Source organism: Rhinoraja longicauda, chromosome 10, assembly GCF_053455715.1.
Source record: "Rhinoraja longicauda isolate Sanriku21f chromosome 10, sRhiLon1.1, whole genome shotgun sequence".
NCBI classification, from domain to species: domain Eukaryota; kingdom Metazoa; phylum Chordata; class Chondrichthyes; order Rajiformes; family Arhynchobatidae; genus Rhinoraja; species Rhinoraja longicauda.
The window spans coordinates 44493773-44512294 of NC_135962.1; the positions used below are offsets into that span (position 1 = coordinate 44493773).

An 18522-nucleotide genomic window follows, 5' to 3' on the forward strand; every position below is an offset into this window, starting at 1 on the left:
AGATGCAATTCGGGGCCCCAAGGAGTTTAGAAATATTTAGAGGGATTCAGCAGTTTTCCCTGAAGCATAGATTGACCTTATGGAGTTATACAAAATCATGAGAGACATGGATAAGGTGAAAGATCACAATCTATTTCCCAGAATCGAAGAACAAGAGGGTATAGGTTTCATGTAAGATGGGAAAGATTTGAAAGAGACCTGCGAAGCAATTTCTTAAGGCAGAAGTTGGTGTGTACATGGATTGAGTTGCCAGAGGAAGCTTTAGAGCTAGGTACCATGGCAACATTTAGAAGACAATAAACCAAGTGGACCTGTTGGGCCCAAACCTCTCCTGCATTGGTGCAGCACCCTCTCCTTAGCTTGCCGGAGATGCAATTGTTTTCCGGATCATATCTCCGGTTGCTCTGCGGCCTAACATCATGAAGCTGGAGGCCTTGCTAGAGACTGACTTTGAGCCCCACCGCAGGGCCGTGGACTTGCCATCAGAGCGTGCAATCCCTTGCCTGGTAGCGACTCTCCAACCGCGCGTGGCCTGCGGACTTCAACATCGAGGAACTCGCAGTCTCGGGTGGAGACCGATGTCGGGAAGCTCCAGCCGCAAAAGGTTTCGACCACCCCCGACCCGGGTCTGATCGCCCGACACGAGGGAGCTGAGATTCCCCCCGATGCAAGAGCTTGATCACCCCAATGCGGAGGGCCCAAACATCGCCGGGTGTGGGAGTCAAGATCGTCCCGTCAACGGAAGGCTCAAGGCCCCCGACTGTGGGAGAACAAAGAAGGGAAGAGATGGAACTTTATTTTTCGCCTTCCATCACAGTGAGGAATGTGGAGAAGTCACTGTGGTGGGTGTTTATGTTAAAATGTATTTTGTGTGTTCTGTTGCTTTTAATTGGTATGAACCAAGTGGACCCGTTGGGCCCAAACCTCTCCTGCATTGGTGCAGCACCCTCTCCTTCCCCCCCTCCCCTCTCCCCCCTCCCCCCTTCCCTTCCCCCCAACTCCATCCCCCTCAACCCCACTTATCCTCCCTCCCTCCCCCCCCCTCCCATCACCTCCTCCCTCCCTCTCTCCCCTCCCTCCCTAGGAGATAGATTTAAACTTTAAAATGTGAATAACTTTAAAAATATAACACCGATTTCAAGGAAACTTCTTCCATTAGCACCAAAGGGACAACAGTGAGTAAGGAGGGCCTAAAACTGCTGCACTATCATGTGCCGCTTTGGCTGTAGGTCAGGAACAAACAAACGAGAGTTTTAGTATATAGATGACTGCTTTAGCAAGTCAAATTCCTTGTATGTTGCAAAACATACTTGGCTAACAAAGTATGAGGGGATGGAGGGGTTTGTCCAAACAAGGAGTAGTTGTGGAGACTCAAACTATTCTCAACTGTTTAGAAAAAAGACAGGTAATCACATTGAAACAAACTTCTTACAGTTCACGACAAACGGATGCAGGGAGGATGTGTAGGAAGGAAGTGCAGATGCTGGTATAAACCGAAGATAGACACAAAAAGCTGGAGTAACTCAGCGGGACAGGAGGCACCTCTGGTCTGAAAGGTCTCGTCCTGAAACGTCACCCATTCCTTCTCTCCAGAGATGCTGCTTATCCCGCTGAGTTACTCCAGCTTTTTGTGTTTTATCTGCAGGGAGGATGTTTTGACCATTATAACCTGTGGTCACCATATCAGAACAAGGGATAGGTCAGTTAGGACTGGGATAACAAATTTCTTCACTCAAATGGTGGCGATCATTGGGAATTCTCTAGGTCTGTTCATTCAATACAGAGATGGGTAGATTTTCGGGATATGAAAGGACAAAGAATAATGCAAGAAAATGGAGCTGAGGTGGAAAATCAGAAATGATCGCACTGACTGGTGGTGGAGCCGGCATGAAGGCCAGGAGGCTTGCTCCTGCTCCTAATCCTCATGTTCTTAATCAGTTTGCACACAGAATCATCGGCTAAAATGGGACGTTTGCTTTTCACTGCACTGATCCCAAGGAAGAGCATCAGCCTTTAAAGGAACTCTCCCCAAGAGAGCATCAGAACAGCTGCAAGCAACACTGCCCTGGGGTTGATGGAAAACATAGGGGCGGGCAATCATCATTTGGTACAGATGCTCTGCGCCGTTGTGATCGTTTACCTTGTGATGCGACTGGCCCTTTGCCAGTGGGAGATAATAGATTCAGCATCCAGGGGCCAAGAGATTACAGTGCTGTTGTAAAATGTGTTAAAGGGCTGGAATCAGTGTTGGAGCAAGCAAGGTTAGGATTTCCATTGCCCTGAGCATTGAATAGCGAGGCTGCCAGTTGCCACACACAAAACATCAATATCATATGCATCGGAAGGAACTGCAGATGCTGGTTTAAATCGCAGATGGACACAAAATGCTGGAGTAACTCTGCGGGACAGGCAGCATCTCTGGAGAGAAGGAATGGGTGATGTTTGGGGTCAAGACCCGAAGCATCACCGATTCCTTCTCTCCAGAGATGCTGCCTGTCCTGCGCTGTTACTCCAGCATTTTGTGTCTAATATTGTTTGCATGTCCCTTAATCATCGTTTTACCAATTCCTGTTTCTGGCTAATATGTCAGAGCTCAATAACAGTCACAGTCTCCAATTTATGGCAAAAATGTAGGAAATGTGCAGAGCCTGTCATTACTGTCATTTACCCAGGTCAATATCCCGGTGGAGGCAATTTCATCGGAAATCTTTTCTAAGTGATCAAAGCTGGGTAGACTCATAATCTCTGAAGAATTGTCAGATGAAAAATGGGTGCTAATAGATGCACTTTCCATAGTTTCATGTTTCATCTCATTTTGCTTCGCTGTGAAGACTAAATGCAATTAAATGTCATGATAGAAAATATTGTTTGATTTGAGACCTTCAAAACTACCAGCTTAGTATATGCTGATGGCTTATTTAGGTGTTACAAGATGGCAGTATTTATTTCTGCTGTAGTAATGCAAAATATTTGTGATTCCAGGTGTCTGGTATTCATGTGAATGGATGGAAATTGGATAAAAAGCTGGGTATTTATGTGCTGGTCCTCTACGCTGTTTTCTTGTGCTTCTCAATCATGATCGAATTCAATGTGTTTACTTTTGTCAACTTGCCTATGTGCCAAGCCAGCATTTAAGCATATCTGAGCACCACAGGATACCATCAAAAAAAGAACTGTCGTAAGCTGCTCTTGTTTCTTTCTTTGGTATATAAAGAATGTTTTATTTTGACTATTTTGAAAGTTAAAGCAGCTTTTAACACGGAGCCAAAACTATTATTTGAAAAGAAGACTGCTGACTGATTATTGTACACTGAAGTCGAACTAGGAGCTCTCACTCCCTCCTCTGGAGCTTCTAAGAATTGCGCCCATGATTTAACAACTTGACTCCAACATCTGGATCTCCTGTGTGTTTTACGGCCTCCTGTTTGTGCACATGAGTGCGAAATTATAACGTGTAAAACAGCAAGAGTGCTACATCTCAGTCTTTTAGTTCATGGGACTTCACCACATATACTATATGTGGGAAGCAATGTGTTGGGCAGTCTTTTCTGACCTAATTTTACGTAGGGCCACGATACATGTTGATGCCTATGTCTGTTTTTGTTCAGAAACTTAAAAGAGTATATATTGGAATTGTGTGGATATGAACAAGATAATTTGTATACTCGGTCAATGTAGCTTAAATAATGAATGAAATGCTAAACTTGTACATTTTAATAGGAAAGTATATATGCTGACTTCATGTTTGAACTTTGATTCATAGTATTTTGATACTATGCTATATATATATATATCTATAGAAAGAGCATACTAAAGATAGAGTTCTTTTATGAATAATGAATATTGTAACATTTTTAAACATTTAATTTGTTTGTTCCAGCTGTGATAAACATGGATGAACTCACTTTATGACTAAATTATAAGGTGCAATATTGTTCCTACAACATGTTATGATATTTTTGGCAATATAATATTACTCTGTATCATCTTCACCGCATATAATGTGAACACATGAACAAGAGTCTCTGTTTAGGGGCTTCTTGATGTTTTTAATACCTTTCATTACAGCCTTGGAAAATTGAAGAAAAGGGATGCTAGCCCTTTAATTTGTATATTTTCTCATTTGATGGTTGCTTTCTGCATGAAAGGCAACAGACAAAACAAATGAATCTTTCTTGCAAATCAGTTCAAGGTTGTACAATTAGATATGGCATGGCAACTTCTTTAAACATGCCTATCCTTGACTATTGATCTTATATTTACAATTTTAATGTAGAACTAACAATGATTTTTAAAACTACTTTTTGACTGTAAATCGCCATTTGACTTTTAGCAAACTACAAATTAAGCAAAAAGCCAATTCTGGGAAATGATGAGATAGGCCTCCAAATTTAAACATACATGTAGACATAATAGCTTTACTGGCAGCATCTTTTTAAATGCCTATCCTCGGTTATTAATCCTATATTTATAATTTTAATGTAAAACTGGCAAAAAAAAATTTTAAAGCTGCTATTTGATTATAAATCATCATTTGACTTTGAGCAGGCATCAAATTAAACTAAATAAAATTCTGAACAGTGATGAGATGGGCATAGAAATGGAAACATGCAAATGGACTTAATTGTTCTACTGTAAAGCACACATTACATTGGCTATCCATGCGTGTGTTACTACTGAACTGCTCTGCATCCTATTTACAATGATAGGATATATGTGTCTTCAAATCAAACTATCACATGTTGCACAACTGTGATGAGTTTGCATTGAAACCCTCTCGCAGCACCTGCAAATGCGCACCACTTGAAGACACTAAATTATTAAAACGCTCCTGGTGCATCTTTCAATCCTTTTCTCTTTTAATGTGAACACAGTCCATTTTTAAGGCCATCTTAATGGTATTGTGGCAATAAAATTGATAAACTGTAAACTGAATCATAGGACACTGAAAAGTCATTTAAAACTTTTCACATTGTAGGTTGTTGATTAAGTATTTATGGTCTTGTCTGTTAGACTAATTTAGAGGATTGATAAACTGCAGTCAGTCTTCTGGGTGCACAAAAACTGCATGTGTTAGTGTTATAAACTAGCATTTTACATTGTGCCATTTACAAACTCAATACAAGTAACTACAAGTTGCAAATTTCAATGACATTCTCACACACTCAATTGTTTTACTGGATTCAACAGCCTACATCGTAATGCTAAACATGATCTAAAGAATGACCTTAATAAATGATTTATGGAATGTGCAGCCCCATAAAGATCTGAAAGGTCCACCATTGATCCATCTTGTTGAGCTGGATGATCTAAGTAGAGGTAGCCACAATTGGGTTATTGGTTAATCATTGGTTATTGTTGAAGGGGGATGTCATTGAGGGTCTCCTCTCGGATGATTATCCCACAGTTCTGATTTCAGACTACATCTCTGTGGGTGTATCCAACCTTGGTGTCCTCTCAGGTTGACTAAAGCTGTCTGGCTATCTGGGGTGAGATGATAGCACTGAACATACATTCAGACCTTTAGCTGGGGGACAGAAAATGTTAGGGAAGGGATTTGCAATCATTTTGTTAAATGGCTAACCAGAATCCACAGATGTTCCCCTCTCACTGGTGCGATAAAAAGGAATTAATTTAACCTATAGCTTGTGATCTTACTAGCCACTGGCTGGTATTTGGGTGGGAGAGGACCCTTGCTTCCAAGATGGCGCCCAACCCAGGTGGCTATTTGCTTGCTAGCCACAGAAGCAGATTTACAAACCCATATTACAGTTGCTCCACACTCTTAAATCTCTATTCCTACAGCAACATTTCTTACTTTAACTATGCTATTCCCTTATCATGTATCTATACATTGTAAATGACTCGATTGTAATCATGTATTGTCTTTCTGCTGACTGGATAGCACACATCAAAAGCTTTTCACTGTACCTCTGTACACGTGACAATAAACAAAACTGTAAACTGTAGGATTGACGGGATAGTATTGTCTAGTTTGGTCACAGATTAATGAAGGGCATTAGGGTTACGTGGCTTGTTAAAGATTGGTGTTACACCTCATGAATGCCCTCATGGTGATTGTCTAATCATGACAGTCCCATTGGGATGGTGTGCCCCCTTCCTGAAGTGCTGTCCTCCTCTCACAGTGAGTGATTAGAACGTCCCAAAGCACCATGAAGTTCTTACAAAGAGTAATCATTTTTGAAATGTGGCAACCAATTTATGCACAACAAGGTTCCAGAAATAGCATTCCAACGATGGCCAAATGTCCTGTTTTTTAAAGAGGTTGGCAGCTTAACAAGGCAGCTCAATGGGTGTACCTCAACTACCCTTCAAAATAATGCACAGGGTTTTTTACACGCACATGATAGCGCAGATTGACCCAAAGTTTTACATCCCACCAACAGCGTGGCATTCCTTTCAGAAATGTACTTGCATGCTGACCATCTCCTCAAGTCTTCGGTGTGAGGTACACCAAGAATCTTCCCAAAGCACTTAAGACCATAGGAGGTAACAGTGGGCCAAATATCCTCTTCAGACTCATTTGCCATTCAATAAGATCATGGCCGATCCTCTTCCCCTCCCATTCTCCATGTCCCTTGGTGTCCAGAAGTCTATTGACCTCAGTCTTAAATATATTTGACTATTAAATATATAGTTTATGTATAAGCTATATATATATATATTCACATACTATATATTTAATATCGTTAAATATATATTATATATATTTCATGGAGAGATAATTCCAAAAGTTTACAATCCTTTCAGTCAAGAAATTTCATGTCCATATCATATCTATTCAAATGTCATATCTTCTTGCCCTATGTCCCCAGAGGAAACTACTGTTGACCCTCTCTGCCATTCTCAATCACATATCCACTCAGTGCTCTGCATCCCAGTAAGTTTGGTCCAATTTTAGTTTTGCCTTTTAGGACAACCGCGATCACTATTTCACCACATCTACTTGACGTCAAGTGCATCTTCCTTCGGTGTAGAGATGGAGGTACAGAAACAAACTGCTGGCAACTGAACCAGTTGGCGCTGTTATTTTGCCACCAGTGACTCTTGCAGTCATTACAGTTAAAGATGGGAATTGTCCCCACATCTTGGTGCAGGAATATCAAGAAGGAGAGAATATTACTTAAATTTATTAAAAAATCGAGAGCACAAATCACCATCTGCTTCCCACTCCCACATATCTACACTGTACTATCCCAGGGAAGGAAAATTGATTAGCAAATGAAGGGAAATGAACCAATGACCCATTTAGTGCAACCAGCTTCTCATCTTTCAGGTCCACAATCAAGCTCCTTCATTTCCTGACTCAGCTAAATTTTGGGAACTGAAGATTTTAATTATTTTCCCTTGGCGCACTTGCAATTAAGGAAAATTGGGATTATTTGCCTGAGCTTGCTATCCCAGAGGGATTAACAATCAAATATTTATGGCATTCGGAGGTACTCTTGGAAAGACCAGCTGGAAATTAGCAGTTCCTTTTCCTGATGGGCATGAGTAATCCAATTCATCTACCATTTCTCAATGGTAGATGAGTTCATGAAAAATTGCAAGAAATTGAACACATAGACTAGATACAGAGAATTAACAAAATAGGGGAGTGAGATAGTGTAAATGAATGAGTGGCAATTTGCTTATGAAGATTGCTGATTATCTTACTCTGCTTTGCTTTGTAGCAGTTTAATCTACGTAATTAGTATCACTTTGGGTTGGCTGTTGAAGCCAATGACCAATTTTGGGGACAAAACAATGAAACGGTTGAAATCTTATATTTTCATGAAAGCCACAAGATAAATGATATTTTTTTTCCGCAAATCAACTTTCAAAGTTATATTGGATTTTTGAGCATTCTCAAAGTAAAGTTTTTGGGAATTCTCATGCAAAGTTTTATAATTAATATAGTGTTATAATGAAGGTCCTGCTGGAAAAGGAAAGATAATTATATTGTTGAAAATCGCTTTGGGAGAGGAAAGAAAAAAGTACTATTTTTCTGTCTGAACTCTGTTGGTATTTCAATTACATTCTGTAAAAGAGAGTTTATTAAGAGATTGTTATATAAAGAGGGGTATTTTAATAGATGTTTTTTGATACATTCATGTATTCTGTATTGCTGCTGAAAGTTTCCAAAGCCAGAGTTATCCAAGTGCATGGTATGGTCTATTGAAGAAAGAAACTGAGATGTTAACGTGTGTTCTCTTGACGGATGTCTGACCACTAAGAGTCTCTATAATCTTCTGTTTTTGCCTCCGATTTCAATCATCTTCACTATTAAGTTTTACGCTGTGGTATTGTCTTATTCAGATCAACTTCTTCTGCTATCTACCATGCACAACCTGTTCCATTCTGGTGTATTATGAAAATATTGACTATGACTTGAAATGATCCAAATTCATTAAAAAGAAATGTGTGTCAAATCAAATTAGTAGGCTACTTTATATATCCCACATGTGTAACTTATCAAGCACGCAGAGGATGATATTTTCTTAATTATACCAGCTTATTATTTCCGTGCTTGTATCTCGACAGTAACAATGATCTTGCACAGATTGTTGATGTTAGCACAGTAATAATCATCACTTAGTATGATGCCTTTAAAAAGTTAGGGTTGCCACCTCTAAGTCCGTCAGTGTCCAGAAACGCTGATTTGTGCAATGTCCTGCCCATCAAAGTGAAACCAATCCTAGGTAAACACTGAATTTTAGACACCCCTTGTCTCTAAGGTTGAAATTAGTCAACCTTGTGTTGCACAGTAAGCCAGTGAGTCGGGCAATATTGTCAGCTTTGGTAAAATAGTTTTGTTGTAATTACGTAGTTTAGACTGGATAGATGGGAGGCAATTTAGAGTGACCTAAATGATATCTTAGATGAATATATGAGAGGGGTTACACTCTGCTTCATATAAGCACTTTAGGAAGACACTCCAGCATCTATCGAGTGGGATCAGAAACCCAAATGGCTTGCTTATGTGTAAGGGAAATGCATAATATTTAATGTGCTATCTTCTTCTCTGGAATAAACTAAAATTGTCGATAACAGTTTGGGACCCAACTCAAAGATGCATGATGAAACAAATATCATGACTAAACTAAATTGTTTCGCTTACGCATTTCCTTTTAAATCCTTTCTAATGAAATATGGGTTATGAAGCAATCTAGGGTCTCATTTTTTTAACTATTATTTTTAAAATTGAATATGGAATGTTTCTATAAAGCTGAAGAAATTGGACCTCGGTCACTCAATAAAACACAACAATGATATATCGTGTTAGAGACTGATCAGTTTCCTGTTTTAGATTGGGATTCATTTTTAAGGTTGTCCTTAGAGAATTCCAGTAACTTGGTTACAGACCTTTATTTGAATTTTGTATATTTACTGTAAGTGGCAATTGCTGGGAAATTGCTTTCAGACTGGTATTGAGGCAGCAACTGTTAGGGCACTGGAATCATATCAAATACTTGGCTCAATTATGATTTTTATTTGACATAACTGATTAAACAAATGAAATCAACTTAGAGATTGCATCTCAGGACTTGGAAGCAAGAACTGAAGGTCTGGTGTGAGACCTCACTTCCTACCTACAACATGGTGAATGGTATGCACAGCTTCTTTTGGTTTACCTGTGGTGCAACCAAAAAAATAATCTTTGACAAACATCTTCCTTTTAAAGCCTATTTGGAATCACAACCAGTTTGTATGAGATCAATTATCAACTGACATTTCTTTAGAAAACAAAATTCTATTGAATGAAAGATTGCCTCTAATTATCAAGGTCAGTTGGTCGTGCTTTTGTTACCTCTGTGTTGGATGGCTGAGTCTCTGATCCAGGTTCTGAGTTCATACCTTAGCTCACACCCTGAAACAATTCTGAAAAATATTCCGCACACTTGGGGCATGGTAGAGTTGCTGTCTCACGACGCCGGAGACCCAGGTTCAATCCTGGCCACGGGTGGTGTCTGTATGGAGTTTGTACGTTCTCCCCGTGACCTGCGTGGGTTTTCGTCGGGAGCTCCAGTTTCCTCCCACACTCCAAAGACGTGCAGGTTTGTAGGCTAATTGGCTTGGTATAACTGTAAGAAGGTACCCTGGTCAATACGCTCCCCCAACCATCAGAGATTCACTGGGCGAAGACACAAAATGCTGGAGTACCTCAGCGAGTAAGGCAGCATTCATGGAGAACTGGGATGTAATGCTGAGGCTTTATAAGGCACTGGTCAGACCGCATTTGGAGTATTGTGACCAGTTTTGGACTCTGTATCTGAGGAGGGATGTGCTGCCATTGGAGATGGTGCAGAGGAGGTTTACAAGATTGATCCTGAAAATGATTGGATTAATGTACGATGAGCATTTGACGGCTCTGAGCCTGAGCCGGAGTTTAGTAGGATGAGGGGAGACATCATTGAAACTTACCGAGAAGTGAAATGCCTGGATAGAGTGGATGTGGAGAGGATGCTTCCACTAGTGAGAGTCTAGGATCAGAGAGCAGTTATTAGAATAAAAGGATGTATCTTTAGGAAGGAGATAAGGAGGAATTTCTTTAGTCATAGGGTAATGAATCTGTGGAATTCATTGCCACAGACGGCTGTGGAGACCAAGTCATTGGGTACTTTTAAAGCAGAGATTAACAGATTCTTGATTGGTAGAGGTATCAACGGTTATGGGGAGAAGGCAGGAGAATGAGGTTGAGAGGGAAATTTAGAACAGCCATGATTGAATGGTAGAGTAGACTCGATGCGCTAAATGACCTAATTCTGCTTTGATATCTGTACATGGACAGGTGCCGTTTCAGGAGTCAGACACAAGGGTCCCGACTTGAAACGCTGCCTATCCATGTTATCCAGGGATGCTGTCTGTCCTGCTGAGTTACTTCAGCACTTTGTGTCTTTCCTTGGTAAATCAGCATCTGCAGTTCCTTGCTTCTACAGATTCACCGAGCCTTCATTTCACAACCGTGCTGCGTGTTGCATTTTCCTACAACGCAGTAGTGCTCGCATTTTGAAGGTAATTTATTTGATGAGGTGCTGTACAAATGCTGGTCCTTACTTAGTTCTGCTCAATTTATATTTCACTGATATGCATTGATCCAAAAGGAAGAGAATAGTGTGATAGGATGGAAACACAGTGCATTACATTACACAGAACATTGCTCCGGGTAGTGACCAAGTCTTCATTGGGCCCGAATACAGTTTATCCAAAACTATCAAGTAACATTCTGACACACTTTAGATTTCTAAGTTAATTAATAGATTCTCTTAGAAAAATGGCAATATCTTGTGTATATTGTAAAAGTCATGCAATAAATATTTATTCAAAATGCATATCTAGAAAAAATTGTAGAATGAATGTGACCTAATGCACTGTGAATGGCACTTGATGTGGATTTATGTGTATAAACTGAGATTATATTACGTAAAAAGTTAAATTAATTGAATGTATTATCATCCCGTGACTTATGGGTAGATCAGAATGCCTGCACATTTTGTTGTATCCAGAGCAACCGACGGAAGATACCTTATCAAGCAAATGTTAATACATTGATATATGAACATGTAATGCAATGTGCATCTTTAAATAAACACTATTAATACAATGCTGTATCAAAACAAGTGATTTGTTTCTGTCTCTGAATGAAAACCTGTGAGGGCAGCATGGTGGTGCTGGGGTAGAGTTGCTTACTTACAGAGCCAGAGACCTGGGTTCGATCCTGACTACGGGTGCCGTCTTTATGGAGTTTGTTCGTTCTCCCTGTAACCGCATGAGTTTTCACCCGGTGCTCCGGTTTCCTCCCACATTCCAAAGATGTACAGGTTTGTTGGTTAATTGGCTTTGGTAAAGATTGTAAATTGTCCCTAGTGTGTAGAATTGTGCTAGTGTGTGGGAATCACTAGTTTGGGAATCACTAATCACAGATTCATTGGGCCAAAGGGCCGGTTTCCGCACTGTATCTCTAAACTGAACATAACTAAACTAAAAGTAGACACAAAATGCTGAAGTAATTCAGCGGGTCAGGCAGCATCTTGGGAGAGAAGGAATGGGTGACATTTCAGGTCGAGACCCTTCTTCAGACTGATGTCAGGGGAGGGGGGGGGGCGGGACAAAGATAGATTGTAGTCGGAGACAGGAAGACTAGTAGGACAACTGGGAAAGGGGAGGGGATAGAAAGGGAAAGCAGGGTCTGACTGAAGTTGGAGAAGTCAATGTTCATACCGCTGGGGTGTAAACTACCCAAGCGAAATATGAGGTGCTGTTCCTCCAATTTGTGCTGGGCCTCACTCTGACAATGGAGGAGGCCCAGGACAGAAAGGTCAGAGTGCGAATGGGAGGGGGACTTGAAGTGCTGAGCCACCAGGAGATTAAGTAGCTTAAGGCGGACTGAGCGAAGGTGTTCAGCGAAACGATCGCCGAGCCTGTAGAGAAGTTGACACCTGGAACAGCGGATAGAGTAGGTCAGGTTGGAGTAGGTGCAGGTGAACCTCTGCCTCACCTGGAAAGACTGTTTGGCTCCTTGGATGGAGTCGAGGGGAGTGGTAAAGGGACAGGTGTTGCATCTCCTGCGGTTGCAGGGGAAAGTACCTGGGGAGGGAGTGGTTTGGGTGGGAATGGACGGGTTGATCAGGGAGTTGCGGAGGAACGGTCTCTGCGGAAAGCAGAAAGGGGTGGCGATGGGAAGATGTGGCCAGTAGTGGGATCCTGTTGGAGGTGGCGAAAATGTTGGAGAATTATCTGTTGTATGCGTCGGCTGATGGGGTGGAAGGTGAGGACAAGGGGGACTCTGTTCTTGTTACGAATGGGTGAAGGGGGAGCAAGAGCGGAGCTGTGGGATATTGAGGAGACCTTAGTGAGAGCCTCATCTATAATGGAAGAGAAGAACCCCCGTTTCCTAAAGAATGAGGACATCTCCGATGCCCTGGTATGGAACACCTTGTCCTAGGCACAGATGCAGCGTAGGTGGAGGAATTGGGAGTAGGGGACAATCTTTACAGGAAACAGGGTGGGAAGATGTGTAGTCAAGATAGCAAAGTTCCTTGTCGTCGATCAGAAGCAACTTTGATTTAAAGCAACGCTCTATTTCTCTCTTCATTTTATTTTTCACATGATGTACATAAACCATAGTCGATTTGACCTTTATGGTTTATATGCACTTACACATATATATCTCTAGTTTCTTTCTTGTGATTTCTCTCTCTCTCTCTCTCTCTCTCTCTCTCCCTCCCTCCCTCTCTCTCTCTCTCTCTCTCTCTCTCTCTCTCTCTCTCTCTCTCTCTCTCTCTCTCTCTCTCTCTCTCTCTCTCTCTCTCTCTCTCTCTCTCTCTCTCTCTCTCTCTCTCTCTTTTTTTTTTTTTTTTTTTTTTTTTTTTTCCTTTTCAAAGACTTTATTCAGCACATTCACATGATACATCACATCAAAACCACATTCAAGGGTTACAAGTCATCAAATAGTCATTATAATACAATGTTGCCTTCATTATTTACAATGCTCTCAACCCCCCGCGGTGACCAGCGCCCACGGAAGGCCTCCATAGTCCCCGTGGTCTCCGCGTGTTCCCTCTCTAGGGTCACGCGCGCACGGACGTAGGCCCGGAAAAGGGGAAGGCAGCCGACTCTGGCAAGACCATCGACCGCCCGCTGCCTGGACCCGCGAATGGCCAACTTGGCCAGGCCCAAGAGCAAACCGACAGGGAGGTCCCACCCCCCCGAAAGACCCTCCCCACCCCCTGCCTTGTGTCCAAACACTAGAATCGTAGGACTAAAGTGTAACCAGAACTTGAGGAACAACCCCTTCAGATATTGGTACAGGGGCAGTAACCTCTCACATTCCATATAGACGTGGAACACGGTCTCTTCGTCACCGCAGAAAATACAGGCGGTCGGCGAGCCCGTGAACCGGCTCAACAGTTTATTACACACCACCGCTCTGTGCAGCACTCTCCACCCCAGGTCCCCGATGTAAAGGGGAACAACTCCCTTATAGAGAGCCCCCCACTGAGGACCGTCCCCGTCTTCAGGTGGTAACACAGACCGCCAAGATGTATCAGGGCGGTGTACGAAAACAAGGAGGTGTAGAATGTGCAGGAGCATTCTGTACAGTGTGCGTCTCTTCGCATCACGAAACAGCACGCTGGGCATCTCGGAAAGGCGGCTCAAGTTGTGCGGAGCCGGCGCCCGGGAGAGATCCCGGAGCCTAGGCCCGATGAGCAAATCTGACGGAGCGGGGGTAAGCTCAGTCAGAACTACTCTAGGCACACGCCTCTCCTCGACACCCGCCATGACAGGGTGAGGACCAGCTGCTCCCGCAGCCACAACGTCCCCCTCCCTTTGTGGAGCAACACGTCGGCTGAAAACAACCAAATTCCTCACTCTAAGCACGTCCCGATAGAAACTAGGCAGACCCCGTAAGGCGGGTCGACTGATGCCCGCCACCGGCAGCCGCGAAACCCCCCCGTAGGCAACAACCCCGACGAAAAAAATACGTGGCCAGAGCGTGCCACCTGGGGGGGTTCTCCGTGTACATATACCTCCGCAGAGTCCTGAGACGGAGAGCCGCCACCTGGGTACGCACGCATACCAAGGACTGGCCGCCCTCCTCCAACGGGAGACTCAGGACTGCTGCGGTAACCCAATGCTTCCTATTTCCCCAGAAGAAGTCCACCAGCTTCTTCTGTAAAGTAGTTGCAAAGATGGAGGGCGGGACAAGAGTAGCCAGCCGGTACCACAACATGGAGGCCACCAGCTGGTTTATGACCAGCACCCTCCCCTGAAAGGAAAGGACTCCAAGCAGGCCTGACCAGCGTCCCAGCCGGGCGACGATTTTCATCTCCAGCTCCTGCCAGTTCGCCGGCCAGGCATCCTCAGTGGGACTCAGGTACACCCCCAGATAGAGGAGGTGCGTGGTGCTCCACGCATACATCACCATCTCCTCCGGCAGGGAGTCTACCTGCCACTGACCCACTAATAGTCCAGAGCATTTACTCCAATTAATCCTGGCGGATGATGCAGCCGAGAAAGTCCTCTGGCAGTCACGCATCCTCCGCAGGTCACCAGGGTCAGTGAACGTAAGGAGCACATCATCGGCATAGGCTGAAAGAACCACTTCCACCCCCGGACCTGGTAGAGCCAGGCCTGTCAGCCTCCTCCGAAGAAGACACAGGAATGGCTCTACACAGACCGAGTACAACTGACCGGACATGGGGCACCCCTGACGAACCCCCCTCCCAAAATGAATGGGAGCCAACAACACCCCATTAACCTTCACAAGACACTCCGCTGCAGCGTACAAGAGCCGGACCCTGGCTACAAAATGCGGTCCAAATCCGAACGCTTGCAGCGTCCCGAATAGGTAGTCGTGGTCTACCCTGTCAAAAGCCTTCTCCTGATCAAGAGACAGGAAGGCTACTGACTGACCAGTGCCCTGAGATAGATAAATCAGGTCCCTAACCAGGTGGATGTTATCCTGAATGGACCGACCAGGGACTGTATAGGACTGGTCAGGGTGAATCAGTTGAGACAGCACAGAGCCTAGGCGATTTGCCATCGCCCGTGCAAAGATTTTGTACTCTGTACAGAGGAGAGAGACCGGGCGCCAGTTCTTCAACAGGCGGAGTTCACCCTTCTTGGGCAGCAGGACAACGACTGCTCTGCGCCACGAGAGGGGCATCTCCCCGGTCGCCAGGCTCTCCCCCAGAACCTTCATATAATCATCCCCCAGGACATCCCAGAAGGCTCTAACAAATTCTACCGTCAACCCATCCAGCCCAGGGGACTTGCCCCTCCTGAGCTGGTGCAGGGCACGTGTCAACTCCTCCAGTGATAAGGAGTCATCCAGAAGATCGAACGCTTCCCTATCTACAGTCGGTAGACCCTCCCACAGGACCCGCTGAGCCTCCCCGCTGCAACCATCTGCGGAGAACAGGGTCCCATAAAAGGACTGGACTAAAGCACTGATCCTCTCTGGATCTGTGACAGAGGAGCCATCATCCGCGAGCAGCTCTACGAGCTGTTTGCGGGCTCCCCGCCCCTTCTCCAGAGAGAAAAAGAAAGGTGACGCTCGGTCCAAATCGTGCAGCATTTGGACCCGCGACCTCACGTAAGCTCCTCGGGACCGCTCAAGCAGCAGGTCCCTCAAGGCTTCCTTCTTCCCCTGAAACTCTCCCCATTCACAGGAGTCCTCACCAATCCGACCCAGGCGAGACTCCGCCCCCGATAGCTCCCTCTCGAGCCTCTCAACCGCTGAGTCCCGCCTTCCGGTCGACCCCCACGTATATTCCTTACAAAAGAGGCGGATGTGAGCTTTCCCCACATCCCACCACTGCCTAAGTGAAGAAAAGCTCCCCTGCCTCTCTCTCCACTTCACCCAACTCCGTCTGAATGACTCCCGGAAACACCGATCCTCCAGCAGCTTGTTATTGAAATGCCAGTAAGCAGACCCAGCCCGCGTGCGCCCCGGATTGAAGTCCATGCGCACCAGACAGTGGTCCGAGCATGGCACCAGCCGCATTGAGGCCGCTGAGACACGGGAGACAAACGCACCGGAGATATACATTCGATCAATGCGGGAACCGCCCCCCTCAGACCTCCGCGAGAATGCGTTTGAGTCAGGGTGGAGGTTCCGCCATGCATCCACTAGCTCAAAAGAATCAAGCAAGCCTCTCAGTTTCTTTGCTACAGCGGGGGCACACTGAGTACCAGAACGATCTCGCACCTCAAGTGTGCAGTTGAAATCTCCCCCCAGAAAGACACACTCTCCTCTTTCAATAGTGCTCAACAGAGCAGTCACCTCCTGAAGTAGGCAGGCCTGCATCGTGCCGCTGCTGGGGGCATACACGTTAATAAAATGCAACGGCATGCCATCCAGACTCACAGCCAGATAGAGCAAACGACCTGGCACCACTTCCTGCACCTTCAGGATCTCTGGCTGAAAAGTCGGGGCCAACAGAAAAGCCACCCCGCTCGAGTTTGTGCTGAGGTGGCTCATGTAAACCCCCCCTTCCCACTCCAGTCGCCAGGTGGGTTCGTCACCGACAACAGTGTGCGTCTCTTGCAGAAAACACACCGCGTATTTCCCCTCTCTCAGGACTTGTAAATGCTGAAATCTGCGAAAGCTCGCTCTACTGCCATTTAAATTTAATGTAACTACTGTGAATTTGCAAACACGTTGGAATTATTTCCTCACATTGCTCTTGGTCGCAGAACCATCCTCCTTGAGGAACTTTGAGAATTCCCCAAGCTGATGCCTCACAGACGCAGGAATATCACTATCCTTGCTGCCAAGGATGCTATCAAGATCCTCAATAAATCCTGGCAGCTCTCCCCACCGCCTCTTCGCTGTTTTCAACTTTAGTCTTGTGACTTTTTAGATGTTTGAGAAAGTCCTGAATCTCACGGATAAGGGTTGCGTTAAACACAGCCCTGAAGTCTGGGCGCTCCGCCAACCCACTCACACCTGGAGCAGCAGCCTCCTCTACACATCGCTCAAGGCCAGTGTCAGAGTCTGTGGGACTACAGCTTGCTGAAAGCTCACCCACCCCACTGCACAGGCCGAGCCATCGCTCTCCCCCTCCTCCGGCGTGACACCACCCCCAGGATCCATGCCGAGGGAGGGTCCCCGATGCCTCTGACAGCAACAAGCTGTCCGGTAAAAGGCTAGGCTCCTGCACTCTCCCATCACACCCCACCTCTGGGTCTGGGGAAGAAAAAACAGCAGGCACCCCCGGGGGTCCCAGGTGTTCTTGGAGTCTCCCCTACTACCTCAACCGATGAGGCATCACTCCCCTCATCACTTCCACTGGTTCTAATACAGAGCTCAGAGTGGAACGTTTGATCTCCCGCTCCTCCCCCCTCAGGCTGACTCTGCTCATCCCCCATCCCAGGGAGCACATTTCCAGGGGAGTCAAACCCATCAACCGGCGTGCCATCACCCTCAGAAGGCCCTGAAACGAGGGGACCTCCTCCGACCCAGCGGACACACTCCCAGGGGCATCAACCCCGCTACCCGATGAGATGACTCCCTCGGAAGGCCCCAGAGATGAGGGGGCCGCCACCAACCCAGAGGACACGGTTTCAGGGGAGGCGATCCCAGTAACACCTGCAGAAGGTCCCTGAAACAGAGGCTCATCCTCCGGCCCACAAGTCACCAGTCCGTGGTCACCGCTCTCGACAGGGGTGGAAGGTCTCGAAATATCCGTCCCCCTTAATTTGGGCCCACGCTCATGCTCTTCCTCGCTTTCCGACAGCCTTCTTTTTGTCCCGGTGACCGGGGGAGGTGCGGTGACCTCCATAGAGGAAGGGTCCTCCACCTCCGCACCACCCGCTGCCCCCTTTCTACTCCCATGTTTGCTCCCCCCTGCCCCCTTCCGGTTCACCTCAGCTCCTTGCTGAGCCAAACCAGGTGCGCCCTGGACTTCACTGGGCCCACTGGGCAGGAGCCCATCTGCTGTTGATTGATTCCCTTGGAGGGGCTTATCCTTCTTCTTATCCTTATTCTTAGTCTTCCCCTTCTGCGTCACCCAA

The 18522-nt window shown here is 45.4% G+C and overlaps 1 protein-coding gene across 1 annotated transcript in view; it reads left to right on the plus strand.

Annotated features, from left to right (window-relative positions):
* Window positions 1-11587, plus strand: part of slc24a4b (solute carrier family 24 member 4b) — a 223289-nt gene extending 211702 nt beyond the window's left edge. Inside the window, exon 16 of the mRNA XM_078406780.1 lies at window positions 2983-11587. Within this exon, the coding sequence (XP_078262906.1) occupies window positions 2983-3135 (153 nt within the window). The 3' untranslated portion in view covers window positions 3136-11587. The remainder of the gene's footprint in view (window positions 1-2982) is intronic.
* Window positions 11588-18522: the final 6935 nt, after the last annotated feature.